General features: G+C 48.9%; 2 protein-coding genes across 9 annotated transcripts in view; one reads left to right on the top strand and one right to left on the bottom strand.

The window, feature by feature from the left end:
* The window catches only part of baiap2a (BAR/IMD domain containing adaptor protein 2a), a 66206-nt gene extending 61991 nt beyond the window's left edge, over nt 1-4215 (top strand). For 2 of the 7 annotated variants that reach the window (XR_015108950.1, XM_086175812.1), the window contains exon 14: nt 73-1613. Coding sequence is in view for 5 of the 7 variants with exons in the window: in XM_086175812.1 (XP_086031938.1) it covers nt 73-109 (37 nt within the window). In the remaining 2 variants the exon portion in view is untranslated. Of the gene's footprint in view, nt 1-72; nt 1614-2106 lie in introns of those variants that run through there. The other 5 variants (XR_015108949.1, XM_086175813.1, XM_086175810.1 and 2 more) reach the window with 5 other exon arrangements.
* The window catches only part of aatka (apoptosis-associated tyrosine kinase a), a 39084-nt gene continuing 26901 nt past the window's right edge, over nt 3402-15584 (bottom strand). For both annotated transcript variants that reach the window (XM_086175808.1, XM_086175807.1), the window contains 11 exons: nt 13690-13769; nt 13219-13337; nt 13051-13138; nt 12815-12948; nt 12006-12090; nt 11773-11894; nt 11498-11647; nt 7513-10891; nt 7266-7422; nt 6973-7176; nt 3402-5766 (listed from right to left, as the gene is read on the bottom strand). In XM_086175808.1, coding sequence (XP_086031934.1) covers nt 5738-5766; nt 6973-7176; nt 7266-7422; nt 7513-10891; nt 11498-11647; nt 11773-11894; nt 12006-12090; nt 12815-12948; nt 13051-13138; nt 13219-13337; nt 13690-13769 — 4547 coding nt within the window. In that variant the 3' untranslated portion in view covers nt 3402-5737. The remainder of the gene's footprint in view (nt 5767-6972; nt 7177-7265; nt 7423-7512; nt 10892-11497; nt 11648-11772; nt 11895-12005; nt 12091-12814; nt 12949-13050; nt 13139-13218; nt 13338-13689; nt 13770-15584) is intronic.

Here is a 15584-nt window from a genome sequence, read left to right as displayed (position 1 = left end):
CTGTCTTGTCTCTCTCCATTTCTCTCTGAGTGTGTCCGACCTGGCAAGCTTCCTTCTCTCTTTGTTCCACAGTGACAGCCCCGATGGCAAATTGATTTCGACTGTGTGAGAACTGACATACTGACAGACACAGACAGCTCCGGATAGCACAGGGGCCTCTTCCTCCCCATCTGTCCCTCCTCTTAGCCTCCCCTCCTGTCCACTTGTCTCCACCTCCGCCTCCACACACACCCCTTCACCGAGTGGAAGAGGCCAGTTTCATCCATCCTTTCTGTCCTCTCTTCCTCCCCGGGTCCCTCCTTTTCCTCCCTCCGTCCATCCCGGGATGCTGCCGCCGCTGCCGCTGGTGTTGGTGTGGACAGTAGCGGTTGGTGGGTGGAGGATTGCGTTGAGCGAGAGAGCCCGAGCGGGGCCTACCTGCTCGGCATGCAGCGATACGGACTCTGAATCCCCCCCCTTCCCCCTTTTTTCTCTGATTTCCCCCCCCCCCGGTCCGGCGTCACGGACGAACACGTCAAGAGACTGCCTTTGCTACTGCTTGTCTTTAATGCATGTACATGGTTGTGTCATTTTGTTAGACTAAAGGACATGTTCATGTACTGTACAAGTGCCAAAAAGACTTCAGTGTCGTCGTTACAAAAGCCACCGGCTGAATGGCCTTTACAACAAGCACTCGTCGGGCCCGGTAAACGCCGAGCCCCGCCCCCCCGCCCGACACGCGCACGCTCCAAGCTTTTTCGAGAGTAAGGCCGCGCAGCAGAACACCACGCACCTGCTCCGAGAGAAACCCCGTAGGTTACGATGTGCTTCCCCGTGTCAGTGTTAGACTCTATTTTCTGTCCAGAGGGGTGTGTGTGTGTGTGTCCTATGCCTTACCCTGCTTCGTCCTTATTTCTACTGCATTTTATGTGCAAGTGAAGGAAAATGACAAACTGAGCTTCAAGAACATGCGATTTATATATATATATATATATATATTCATGAATATATATATGAATTCTTTCCATCATTCCACTAAATTGCACTGTGCTAAAACACACATCACGTGAATTCTGAATTTTCTTCAAATTACTTAAGTAAAAAAAAAAACATGAAATGTTCCGCTCCAGTAAGCTTCTATTTGGTCTATTTTTCTGAACCTACGGTGAGTTTGAAGTAGTCTTCAATTTTTATTTTTATTTTTTTTTTATTGAGTATTCTCAATAATAGGTGTGATTTTTTTTTTTTTTTAATTATTATTTATTTGTTTGTTTGTTTGTTTGTTTGTTTAAATGAAAACCACTGATTTTTTGCAGCTTTCAGTGTTAATTATGATTGTAATCCCTGAGTGGCAATGTAGTTTTTGGTCTTTTTTTTTTTTTTTTTTTTTTTTTTTTTTTAAAAAAAGCAGTTATTGTCCTTGTAAAAAAAAAAAAAAAAAAAAAAGAGAAAAAGAAGAGTTATTTACCGGAACCGATGAGAAACTACTGATCAGTGTTTTATCTTATGCATGCTGTGGAGGGATACCAGAAAAATGTGATTCTAAAACTTGACCTTGAATGTATGGTGACTTTTTACAAAGGTATTCTAAATAAAAACATATCTCTATATATTAATAAATAGCCCCGGTGTGACGAGAAGTCTGTTCTGTCACCGAGAAGGACGTCTTTTGAGATTTCCCCCCGGTGTCTAAATATTGGATCTCCGAATCCACGTTTGGTGAAATCGATGTTCTCCGCAACCGCCGGTGTTCCGACGATCGTTCGCCGCCACGAGCATGGTCTGGTGTCGCACCCTGTCCCCGTGAATCCCATAGCATCTGGTTGTGTGTGTGTGTGTGTGTGTGTGCGTGCGTGCGCGTGTGTGTATCTGCACTTTGCCTGCCTGCTTTCCTCTGTTTATTGGTGGATATTCGTATTTTTTTTGGCTTGTACTCGGTCGATGAGACGCACTGAGATGGACTCGGGGACGCCCGCCTGCACACTTCCGGCTAAATGACCCGCAGACATGTTTTGCCTCCCAGCATTAAAAGAAGGAACATCTGCAGCATGTCGAGCATGAACGTGCACTTGTGTTTCCCCCCCGCCCCCGTCCCCTCATTGAGTGTGCGTTGTTATCCGCCTCCAGTCTGTACGTGTCGCACCGGACTAACCAGCAGTGTCGTTACAAAATGTGACCCATGCATGACCTGAGCGATGAGCCATTCAAACCCAAGGGTTCTCTTTACCTTCCAGTTTGGGTCCAGAATTGTCCCGCTTCTGAGGGAACAGGACCTCCGTAAGTCACCCAGCCTCCATTGCCTTTCAGCCAACCAGTCGCCCTTGGCCTTCCCTTCCTTTGCCGCCTGGTCTTCTCCGCTGTCATTGGCTGCCTGGCTGCGATAGGATTCTGGGAAATCCCCGCTCCTTTCCTGCTCCTCTTCCCCTCCCGAACTCCGCTGATGGGGCGGCGTTTACGTCTCATCCGGCGGGCCTCGGGTTCTAAAACTCACAATCTTTTTTTTTTTTTTTTTGTTTGTTTTGTTTTCAAGTGTGTGTCTGTAACACACACCCAGGGAAAACACTAACCCCGCATGCACGTTTATTTCATTTTTTTTTTGTCTTTCACTACATGCTTGCTAAGAGCCTCATCAGATAGCTTCGCTCAACTGTCTGTGAAAATTCCAGAAGTGTAGGAAGGCAGATGTGGTTTGGGTTTCTGTTGCATTGATGAACCTTTATCTGAAAGGTTGTTTTTTTTTTAACTGGTTCAACCTAACTGTCGCTATTCCTCGCCCCGCCCCTCCTCTCCCCGCAGTGACCGATCCCTGGAGGTCTACCTCCGGCCGGCCTTCATCGAGGACCGATCTGCACCCATCTTCTACTAGCGACCTGCTGTCCCTTTATATCCACTCACTTCCCTCCATCCCCCTTCTCATGACGGGAAAAACAATATGGCCGACGACGGCGTGGTAACGAGGGGGGGGTCGAGGTCGATCATTTTTCCGGGAGACGCGTTTCACAACTTAGAGCTCATGTTTCAAATGCTTCACACACACACACACACACACACACTCACTCACACTCGACAGGTAAACAGCCAATGTCCGCCGACCTCAACGGTCAAGTGTAACGGTAGTTTTTCTTTTTTTTCCCAAAGGTTATTTAGCTCTTCGGTTGTGGATAAGATGCGGCTAATAGTTTTTTTTTTTTTCTAGTCATGCAGTCAAATTACTTTTGCACGTTTTTTTTTTTTTTTTTAGTTGTTTATTCAGTGTTTTGTTTCAAACACTGTAAATTAAGTTTGATGACCGAGATGATTGCAGTCCCTGCAGTTTGAATTAGAGGGGTTTTTAAACAGTGCACACCCAAGATAAAGTAGAGATTGTAAACTAGCCGCGAACCGGACAGCAGGGGCGAGTAAAATGTTATCGGGGTTTTGGGTTTTATTTTTTTTTTTCCTTTTTTTGCTTTTCTTTAATAATAGTGTACATTTACTAGTCGTGATTACGGTAAACACAAGCTGTCAACGTGGGACCTGTGCCTTCCACTTTAAGAAAAAGGAAAAGAACAAACGCATCGTCGTCGTAAGCAAGTCTTGAAGACATGTGCGTCAGTTGTACTTATTTTTGTATTCCTCATGTTCCCCGTTTGGGTGAAATGTCTATACTACTAAAGCTATAGCGCAGTTTATTTCCGCAAAATAATAACGAGTTATGTTTTTCTTTATTCTCTATGAGTTTCAGTTCTATCAAGAGGTGAAATCCAGTGCACACACGCCTAAAGGAGCTGTTTTTTTTTTTTGTTTTGTTTTTTTTCTCATATTTAGCTTTGAGGGAGTGGTAGCTTATCAGATAAGGCACAGTATTATTATAGCTTGTGATCGTTTCGTTCTCAGTATTACACCCTCGGCCGGGACAAAAGAACGCCCTGCAAGGAAAAGACGGCTTTCGTGCCGGAAAGCCAGAGTTCCCGCGGCATGTAAATAAGATACTACGACGACAGCAACTAGGAAATGAGGATGAACGAGTCGTTTGCACCGAGGCGGCACGACCTTGCTTTTATTATTTAGCACGTTCGGGCGGCAAGTTTCAAATCTGTCCGTTTTCTTTGTTTTATAACTTTTCTATAGCTTTCACATCGTCCCATTCCCCCAACATACACTCTCTGTCCGTTTGTATTATATCTGTGCTGTACATACATAAATTATCTGATCCAAAAAATAATAAAAAAAAATAAATCTTTAAATGGACACAAACGCCATACTTTTTCGTGTCGTGATGTTGTTGTGAAGTTATTAGACAGACACAGAAAAGGGGGGGGGGAGAAAAAAAAATTATTTGGATTTATTTGTTTGGGATAGTACAATAGCCATGAGTGAGGGGAGGAAATGGAAACAGCGAGGATGTTACTACTGATGCAAGGAACAACTCGCCCCGTCCACTCCGGCTACGTCTGCCACCCGAGCACATCGGCTTTTCAACATCTCTTTGGCAAATTTTCCAGAGACCGCCGTCGCGGAACGCATCTTTTCCAAGGCTTAAAAAAAAAGAAAATATCCAAGATGCCGGCAATCTACCCTCTTCCTGCAGAATCCAAAGGGCAAATCGAGAGGAAATTATAATTGGCACTTTTGAGCTACAGAGGGGGCGGAAAGGGGAAGCTGTTGATCCAGCAGTAGTGTTTCAAGTCAAAACTACCTGCTACATGTCGATAGAACATTCATAACGTTATGTGACTTATGTCATTTTGCACGTTTTTTTGTTTTTTTTTGTGTGTGTGTGTGTGTGTCTGTCGCTGATCCGTGCTGGAGCACAATTTCAAATGCGTGTGTGACAACGATGGGCGATACGCAGACACGGGAAAATTGTGGCGATGTTACCGACGTTCAAATCGCGTTTGCAGAAGAGGTACGAAGCCGACGTGTCGACAAAATAAATGGATCTATAGCCGGCCGACGTGGATACGAATCGGAAGTACATCGGAAGTACCTTTTTTTTTTTTTTTTTTTTTTTTCTTTTTTAAATTTTTTTTTTTTATTTTTCATTTTAAACATATTTCATTCCGGGAAAGGGATATGTAGAGCAGAAGAGCCATTGGTTCTACAAATAATAAAAAAAATTAAAAAAAATGCAGATCGGCTATGCAAAGTGCTTTTGATGGACGCGGTAACATCAGACATAATATTGTGAAACATAAGTATTGATTAACCAGAGTGAGCAACGTCGTCATCCTCTTTTGGTTTCACGGGTCTGGAGCTTTCGTGAAGACGCACACAGACATTTTGGGGGGGGGGTTGGAAATCCACCGCGGCGTGCTTCGTACCAAACTGTTAACCGTCCATTAAAAAAGCCAGATCTGCGTCAAACCAAACAGGGGGAGCTGCTGAAAATGTTTTTTTTTTCCCTTAACAGCTTTGTCATTTTTAAATATAATGACTTGAGCAGGTCATCAATAGAAATCAATGTATTATATACTAAAGGGTAAAACACATGTTCTGTAATTTTGCAATCGGTTTGATTTTAAATCTGCATCCCGTTGCCCTTTTAGCAGCTATTTACTAAATAACGGAGAAAAAAAAAATGGATAAAAGTGTGCAAATCATCAAGGGTGTTTCACTAAAATATGAGGCACTCTCTCATAAAGGGTCACCAGGGGTCAGATGCCTGAAACCACAATAAAAAATAAAACTTTGTAAAATATCTAGATATAATTAACGCTGCTTCTCTCATGTTGAGAAGGACCGGGACTTGTCCTCCTCCGGTCTCGCTGCTGGGCACTCAGTATTTTGGACCGTCTTCGCCATTTCCTGTCAGACAAAGCAGAGGGGAAATAAGCACGTATGCATTTTCCAGCGGCGCCGATCATCCAGCTTGGGCCGATACCTCGCACCAGTCGGCCGGAGCACAATGGTTTCTGGTGTGTGTGAGACTTTCAAGATCACTTCACATAGCAGGAAGGAAAGGTCACTGATTTTTTTTTTTTTTCTAACTCAGATCTGAATCACTTCCTGCTTGACAAACTGTCCATTATCAAATGAAAGGCCCCTCAGTGCCAAAACAGGGCTGCGGCAAGTTGGTCGCTATTCATATTTTTCATAAATGACTGTTTGCTCACGCTAGTTCATAAGATTTGATATCCCACCCGGGATATCGCGCATTTTACAAGTTTTTCCAAACGTATCTCCAAAACCCATCCAGTGGTGAGATTATTGACTCGTCTCCCATGCAAATTATCACCCATTCACACGTGTCATAACCTAACTCTTTTCTCTTTTTTCATCCTTGTTGGTGTCGGCCTATTTGCATTCTGCTTATTTTTGTTGATTTATTTTGTTTTTGTCACTGCTGTTGTCACTTTGTTTATATTGTCGTTTTTCACCCTTCCTGTATTTTTTTTTGTCATCCTGTCGCCCATTCTTGTCCTTGTTGTTGTTCTCTCTGCTTTCTATTTATTTGTGGGTGTCTTTTGCTATTTTCTAATCGTCTCTCTATTTCTATTTAAATTCATATTTATAGACACTATAACTGTTACGCTGCTGTGACAAATGAATTTCCCCTATAAAGTTTATCTTATCTTAAATACAAGCCACTTTCAGGCTACAGGAAGAGTTCCTAGAACCTATTCAGGGACTAGGCTGGTTTTTCATGCATTGGGACCAGTGAACATAAAGCACAGTTCCTGGAACAATTCTAGCTTTTAGGGTTTTTTTTTTTTTTTTTACTGTTCCTACGCAACTATGGGATGCAGGTGTTTAATGGAACACCTCGCCACGCACATTACCAGATATCTCTTTCCGTCCGCCATTTGTAAAAGTAATATCGGTCCCCGGTCGGCTGTTTTCTCGACAAAATGGGCAAAACCAACGAGAAACGGAGCGACAAAGAAGTCCCAGCTATGCCGTGCCAAAGCAAAAGTGAGGGTTGTTAATGGAACGAAAATCGAGCTACGGAAGTGTTCAGTCCAAAAACGTCTCTCGTGCATCCCTCCGACGTTGAGATCCGCCGATACCCACCTGTTCCCTCTCCGCCATCGGGATCGGACACGTGCGTGATGGAGAACCGCGAGACGATGAAACGGTTCAGCGCTACACCCGTAGGTTCGGGGGCCTCGGGATTTTTGGGGTGAGACGTGGGTGTCGTTCGGGGCTCCGGGACTGCGTCGGGTGAAGACGGACGGGGTTCGAGCGGCGGGTCTTCCTCCCACTCGTGACACCCCCCTGAGAGTGCACACAATGGCGGATGTGGTGAATAATCTAGGGTAGCAAAAGGACCGCAATGTAGCCTAGCTTGCCTTTCACATATTTACCCCCTTTCTCATTGTTTGCCTCTGCCTCTTCGGATACGCAGCATGTTTCAGAGCGCTCGGCGTCTTGTTGGGTGTTTTGTTCATCCGGAGATCCTAACCCGCTGGACCCCTCCTCCGTGGCGAAGGTGTAGTCAGCCAGCTCGCTTGTAGGGCTCTCCTAGGAGTCAGAAACAGCGCAGAAACATCTCAGCGCTCGGTTTGTGAAGAGAACACCGCCATCGTCCCTCGACCCTCTGGCGTCTCGTACCTGGTCGAAGAGGAACACGGTGACGTCGTCGAAAAAGGACACGGCTTTCTTCTTCCTCTCCAGTTCGTCGCAGAACGACTGGGTGAGGAGGGAAGGCATCTTGAGGAGGCTGCGGAGGTGTCGGGCCCTGCTGCAGTCGCTCACCACCACGGGGACCGACGTGAAATCCTCCTCGCTCTCTTCGCTGTCTTCGTCCTGGATGGTGTAGGTCCTCAACTCCTCATCTGACTCGCTGTCGTCGGATTCATCCTCGTCCTCGGCTTCCTCCAGCGGAGCTCTCACATCTTCTCCGCAGAGCTCCAATAGCGACGAAGAGGCAGACAGGTCGACGGGGCCGTTGGATTCGTCGCACAAACTATCCTGCGAGTCACATTCCTCGGCATCAATGTCCTCGAAATCTTCCTCGTTGATTCGCACGAGGCCCCGTCCGTCCTCGGCTTCCTCCTCGGCGTGATTGCATTCCGGGAGCTCCTCCTCTTCCGTAGATCTTTCCCCGTTTTCATTGTCTTGCGGAGAATCGTCTCCGTACTCGGTGACGGCCGACTGAGAGCACAGATACTGGACAGAGCAGCAGTCTTCCGCGCTCCTGTTGCCGCCCCCGTAGTTTGCCGAGGCCTCCTGGTCGGAGCCGGAGGAGGAGCAAAGCTCGGAGCGGGGCTCCTCTCCGGAGTGTTCCGTCTCCAACTCGAGATCGTCGTCCGCGGGCGCCGATTCTTTGGTCAAACAGCCGCCCATCTGCGGGGGGAACGGCGCCAGCATGGACAGCTCGGGGGCGGAGAGGTGACCGGGGGAACCGGGATCGTTCTCAGAGACATTTGCAGACAAACAAGCTTTCACGGGTCTCAGATTCTTTAAATTCTCCTCGTTACCGAGTTCCTTCGCGACCGGATCGACGTCCCGGGATGAGTTTGATCTCTCGGCGTGCGAACCCGGCGCGCTAGTTTGAACCGCAAAGAACCTGCCGCCTTGCTCCTGAGGGCTCCTCTCGTTTTCGGCGTCGTAGTCCGAGAAATACGCCGAGTCCCTGTAGGGGTTCTTATCGGACAGGGCCTTCAACTGGGCCTCTGAGGCGCTGGCGGACGTGCCGGTGCCTTGGCCAACACCCACCTGCAGGATGAGTTCGGTTTCTCCTCTCGTCGTGGGGCTCCTCTCGCCAGCTCTGGGGTCGCCGAGCTCTTTAAAGATAAACTCCGGTGATTCGTTGTTCTCCGTGTCATAACCGCTGTCCAGGGACTTGGGCAGGGCCGGGGTGTTGAAGGGGTCGGGGCTGAAGGCCTGGTCGCAGGGGCTTGCCATGGATGAAGACATGTTAAGTGTGTCCACGGAGTCCGGAGTTCCCTCGGGATTCTTCAGCGGGCTCAGTTCTTCCTCCTCCACTTCTGCGTAATCCAGGTTGAAGTCCGCGAAGATCCCTGACGTTATATCTGCGATGTCGTCTTCCTCATCCTCGCTATAATCGCCGATCCCTGCCAGGCCGAGAGTTGACTCCCTGACGCCCACTTCACTTTCTAAAAGTCTATTATTTTCAACTGTGGCTGAATATGTTAGCATTTTGTCTCTCAGCCCAACAGAGGCTCCGATGGAAACCCCCTCCCAGATATTCCCTCTCAGCTTGTCTGCTGCGACTAAAGTCTGTCCGGTCTGCGTCTCTTTGAAAGAAGATGGGGATTTGACGTAGTTTGGCTCGGGTATCGTCTTGGGCTCGGAGCAGAGGCGCTCCCCATTGAGTAACAGCGGCTTTTCGCGCTTCGCCTCCACTTTTTCGGCCTCCGTCTCACCAATGCTGGCGCCGGAGTCGGTAACGGAATCGATTCTTCTCGCGGCATTTACAGGTGGGTCGCTTTCAGCGGGAGCGGCGTCTTTGTTACTCAAGTGAATGTATGAGACCAATTCAGGGCGCTTGCTGGCAGCGGGGCGACCGATTTCTGCACCGCCCGCCTCCAAGTCACCGCATGACCTGGAACTGTGGAAGGTTCTGGTAGTGGCCTTGGTCAAGGCCCACGCTTCTGTTGTGTTGCAGCTGGCGGCGTACTGAAGGTCCAGGTAGCTGTCGTGCCCTCTGCTGGGATGCCTGCCGTCAAAGCTCAATATGTTATTGTTTGCCGAGTGGTTCGAGGTCCAGTTAGTGGCTTCTACCTCAGAGAAAATGTCCTCCTCGCTGTCTCCACCCCTCTGCCGACCCACCAGCAGGCCATCGTTCGCCCCTAAATCAATACTTATGTGGTTAACAATGGGAAGGGACTTTCGGAGAGGAGCCACGGTGTTACGACAGCTCTCATTAATGGCGCTACAACCCGTTCTCGCCTCGAGGTAGGGATCGCAGAACCCCAGGCTCGGGCTGCTGAGCGCTTGCGACAAACCGCGCGGGTTTTCCAACCACCCCGCGGAGCGAGGGTTCGACCGGGACTCCGGTGACGAATCCAGGCGGGACTGGCAGCCGGGCCTGCTCGTGGATTTTTGTTCGGCGCACGCTTCGTCGACGCGATAGGACGAGGAGCCGCTGTGGGAGTAGGCTAATTTTACGGGGCTGGTGCTGGAGGCCCGTCTGAGCAGGGGCTCCATCTGGACAGTTGGGCTCGAATCGGAGTCGTAGGCGGTGGTTTTGGCGTTCTCTGCCGTCGACCAGTAAGCATTAGGCTGAGTCGCCGGGGAATTGGTCGGACTTTCAAGAGACAACCTGCTTTCGCTCGCCTCCAGCCCCGGGCTGTAGTCCACCACGCTGTCGTCCAGGTTGATGTTACACTCTGCTGTCTCCTCTATGCGAATATAATACTCACTGCCACCTGAGGGGCTGTGGGCGCTCAACACCGGGACCACGCCCGGGTGGTCGGGGTCAAAGTAGGATGGGGAAATGCCCGAGGTAATGCTGTCAGTCCTGCATCCCCCTGATGTGCTTCCTTTACTCGGGTAGTAGATGTCCTGGTAATGTGGGTTCCCCTGGCCCAGCGGTCCACTGGTGGAGGAGGAGCAGTACGGCTGCTCAGCTCTGGCTTGCTCCCACTTGTACTCAAAGTTTAGACCGTGACTGGTCTCGGTGACGGTGAGTAAGTCGTCCCCGGTGTCGGAATGGTAGCTGTCGGAGAAGTGCTCAAGGAGGGGGAAGGAAGAGGAGGTAGAGGAGGCCAGCTCCGCTGCCTGAGTTTGGTCTGTACTAGGGGCGTCCGCCGAGGCGGGCGTAGGGGTCAGGACCAGGGCGGTGGACGCAGCTGTGTGGGACGTGCTACCTATCAAGTTGGGTCTCAAGGCATTCCACCGCTGTTCGAAATCCTCGGCGGCCTCGCCGGGGCCTTTGGCACACAAGTACGTAACCAGGAGATGCACTTCTTCGCTGCTGGGTCTCAGTTCAGGCTGCAGCCAGCAGAACTGCATGACCTCATACCTGCACAGACGCACAGGAGAAGAACATAGGAACAAATATTTTACCAATATTTTTTTAGCGGTGCATGTTAACACAATGTCTGCAGGGCTTAGCATGTGAGAAAAGTGCTTTCACGGAAGCAGGAAAACAGGCACAAGTCCATTAACCCATTCGCAAAAGAGGGAACATTTGAGATTAGCATATGTTAAGTAATACCAATGACATGTTCCACACTGGTCAACGAATGCAGAGCGATGCCGACATAGTTACCCTTACAATACCGCTTGGTGTGCATGTATGACTCCTCCATGATTGTATCAAGGACATCAGTAAAAACAAAAACAAATAGCACAAATTAAATGTAAACAAAATCTGTCTGGACTCCTGGGCTCAAAACAATGAGGCGCCCTTTGAATCAGATTGATACCAAAAAAGGACTATTGACCACAGTGGAGCAGTGCAACCAAAAAACAAGCATTGTTCTCCAGACAGGAAAAGTAGTTAGTACGCTGGGTAAAATCCATTGATCGCAAAGACGGTAACTAGCAGTTTAATGTAAAAAAAAAAAGAAAAAAAGCAGAGGCAATAACCCTGTTTATTTAGTTGGAGTGTGTGACTTTAACTCACCAGCGCTCGGAAAGGGGGAACTGGACTTGAGGTTTGGGTAATTTGAGTTGCTGCTCCTTCACAGCGTACGTCAGCACCTGCCTGTCGGAGTAGTGTCGGTACGGCTGATTCCCCAGCTCCAGCAGCTCCCACATTGTCACCCCTAGTGACCTGGAAGATAGAGAAAAAGAAATAATAAATACTTTTATTAAATAAACAATCTTTTGTCTCTGCAAACCCAAGCAGGCGTCCCAGGCGTGTTGCAGTAACTCCCCCGACGGTCCAGACTTTCTCACCATATGTTGCTCGATTTTGTTTGGTCAACAACCAGCAGGTTCCCGTGAACCTCGTCTATTAGCTCAGGTGCGATCCAGCGCAGGGGCACCCAGATCTGATCTTGCGTTACATAATAGTCCTCCTGTGGGAAAAGAACCAGAAAAAGGGAGACGTTATTCATATCGCAAGTGCATTCCCGGCGTCACACATTCAGAGGATAAAAACGGCTCCGCCGTTGAAAAGGAGCCCCGACCTTGTATCGGCCGTGAGAGAGGCCGTAGTCTCCGATCTTGACGGACATTTCCGACGTGAGCAGACAGTTTCTCAAAGCCAGGTCGCTGAAACACAAACGAAAAGGCGTATTCCTCAAGCGGCTGAGCGTCGATGTCGTTTTTCTGCAGGTTTCTTTTTATTTGGATTAAATGATAGTGAGTACTTTCCACAAAATCAAGAGAACACTTACCTCTCCCTTGCGTATGGAAAAAAAAGTCAGACAAAACTCCATCATCTGGTCACTTAATCTTATCTTTTTGAATAAATGAAAAAAATAAAAAAATAAATCAATAAGATAAAATAAATGAAATAAATAAATAAATAATAATAGACAAAACTCTATCATCTGGTCACTTAATCTTATCTTCTTGAATAAAAGAAAAAAATAAAAAAATAAATCAATAAGATAAAATAAATGAAATAAATAAATAAATAATAATAGACAAAACTCTATCATCTGGTCACTTAATCTTATCTTTTTGAATAAATGAAAAAAATAAAAAAATAAAAATAAAATAAAAAATGAAATAAATAAATTATCTTAATAATAATTTTAAAAAAAGTCTAAAAGTCTCTACATTGTTGCCACAGTAACGGCGCGTCCGGTGCGAGGACCGGCTCGCCACCGGCAACAAAATCACTGATGCTGGAGTTTTTTTTTGAGAACTACTCGGGCAGCACCAGGATGTTGTTGCAGGGAGCGGCCAGCGGGGGGGTCACGCACGTCGCTAACATCCTTCTGTGGAAGGATATTTAGACTGACTTTGAGGGACAGCGAGGGCGTTTTACCTGTGTATAAAATTGTATTTGTGAAGGTGCGCGAGCCCCGAGGCGATGTCGCACGCCATACGCTGGAGGATGAGCGGGTCGGGGGTCTCGGCCTCGGACAACCGGCAGCTGCAGAAATAGCTTTTCAGATCCCCCTTGAAAACGAGGCACGGGAGAAAAAGCGCCGTCATCGAAGGCGAACGGGAATGGTCGAGCGGCGGCGCGGAAAAATGTTGGATTATTAAAGTTTGACCTACCAGAGGGCAAAACTCCATTACCAGCAGATAGGGGGTGACCTCTGAGCACTGCGCCAGGCACTGTAGAAGGGCGGGGTGCTGGAGCGTTCTGGGGGAGAACACCGAGTTTTACGGAGGCGATACCGACATACGACCATCACGTACGTTCGTGCACGTGTTTGCTCCTACCGGTAAGGCTGGACCTCTTCGAGGAATTGCATTTGGTCCTGGACGCTGGCGCTGGCCTTCAGCTCCTTCACCACCACCTGGGTGGTACTGAGGCCTACGTTGACCTCGCCAAGCAAAACCTGGATGGATTTAGGCAATAGAATTACATTCGTGGTAAAAAAAAAAAATCAAATCCAGATGCAGGGGAATTCGAAGCGCAAAATATTCGAACTTCGCTCGTACATCGCGATGATCTCACGGACGAGCAAATGTGCTCGGCAAATTGCGCGGAATTCACCGTGACTCTGGATTTCACATCGGCTCCCGTGTTCTAAACACCCGAAGATTAGCTCCGCGGGAGTGAGATCATCATCGTATTACCCTCGCATTCCACACGGTGTCGAGGGCGGAACTCGTGCGAAGTTGGTGCCTTAGCGGCGAGCGAGAAAAAAAAACAGTTCGAAAACAACCGCGGTCTCAGGCGTGTTTTACCTTGCCGAACCAGCCGTGCCCGATCTCCTTGAGATAGAGCAAACTGTGGCGGCCGAGGTCGGACGATTTCAGCAGCTGGACTGGGAAGAAACGGGAGAATGCCATGGAGTTAAAAAGGTGAAAAGTACAGTCGTGAAAGACAAACATCGGTGGAATCGCTGCTGCGCCTCACGCCGAATGCGGAGGGAGTCGCGCTCGGATGATGAGCCGGCCCGCGGCTGTCACTCACGCATTCTTACTCAGGAGGCGAAATCGATCGCGGTCAAATACCTCCTTGGAGACGGCGCCGACGATGGAGCGACGACTCTGCCGGCCACTCCGAGCGCCCCGACGGGGTCTGAACCCGAGTCCCTTGCAGGGACGGAGCGGCGGTCCGGAGTGTGAGAACGTAGCGCCAGTGGCCCCGACCCTAACCCCAGGCATCTTAGCCTCATTGTGTCTATGTGAGAAAGAACCCAAAGTCCCAGTATATGTGTGTGTGTGTGTGTGTGAGAAAGAGCCGGGAAGGATTTAACCCTCCGAGCCCTCGCGCAGCTGAACAAGCTCGCCGCGCCGCCTCTCCCCCGTCTTCGTCGCGCTCATCCTCCAACTGGGACGCGCAGACAAACACACATACTGTCCTCGTCCAGAGCCCTCCAGCTGTCAAGCAAACATCAAAAAATCCCGGGCTCCCACTCCGCGGCGTTTTAAGAATATACAACCGCGTCACCGCGGGACCGACCGATGAAGATCTCCGCGCCCTGGTGTTTTTTCACGACCGTCACGCATGTCGGTGGTGGTGGCGTTTGACGCGCCAGCTCTGTGTGCGGCTTCAAGACACCCGGCGGTGACATAGCCCCCCCCCCCTCCCCTCCGCCGCCGCCGCCGCCGCCCCTCCTCCCATCGCCACTGACAGCAGCATTCCTCAGCCAAACAGGACACAAACACGTCTCTGTCAGATGCAGAAAAGACCTCTGTCATACACGCTCGCCACCCCTATCTCAAGCATCCCCTCCCCCCGTGGAGGACCCGGTGCATGCCACCGCTCTTCCCTTTTCTCCCCTCATCCCGTCACAGACGCCTCACTGTGTTCGGACGATAATGGCAGTCCTCCGCCGGTGCGTTCCGCAGACATTTCGGCCCGGCCTTATGCTGACCCACTGCCCAGCTAGCCTAAATCGTCTCCATTGTCCGTCACGCTCACTCACATGCTTACGTTGTATCTGCATGTACCCAGTAAGGCACACACACACACACACACACACACACACACAAGGCCTATTGAGACACCCAGGGCAGAGGTTGTCACGCTAATAACAATCCCGCACTTCTCCGCACCCCCGGAGCTTCTGCGCCACCTCCACGGACGGAATTCAACAGGCGATATTATTCCAAATGTGGAATGTGCGAGCGCCATTGCGAATTCTCGTCCCACTCGTGGCATTCTCGCGGCCGGATTGCGAGAAACGCGCGATTGTGTGACGCTCTCACTTTGATGCACCGGGCCTTCGGAGTGGGTTTTTTTGGTGACCTCTTGAATAAAAGATTAGACAAGAGGAACAACATTAAAAAAAATAATATATATATGAAATGAGCCCTGTGTGTTGCGGCCTCTAAACGTCATTCATAGTGAATGTATAATACATGGGATAGTTGCAATGAGCGGCGACATGGATTTCCATCATTTCTAGTGCTATTTCTTAATTATCATAATGGCGTCTTATAACTCATTGCCTTTGTTTCGTGCCATTTTTTACAGCCGTACTCGTTAGATGTTATCAGATATTCAAGCGCTCCTGCTTGAATTTAATAGAGCGCGTCTCATTGTGGCGAGAAGAACGGCAGCAAAGCAAAGATCGTTTTCACACTCGGTAAAATCAGACCTTCTCCCTCGCCTACAATTCAGTCTGCTTTCG

This window comes from Fistularia commersonii, chromosome 28 (assembly GCF_037954325.1).
Source record: "Fistularia commersonii isolate RoL2024-O1a breed Wild chromosome 28, RoL_Fcom_v1.0, whole genome shotgun sequence".
NCBI lineage: Eukaryota > Metazoa > Chordata > Actinopteri > Syngnathiformes > Fistulariidae > Fistularia > Fistularia commersonii.
The sequence above is the reverse complement of the archived record's forward strand: the minus strand, read 5'-3'. Positions and strand labels throughout refer to the sequence as shown.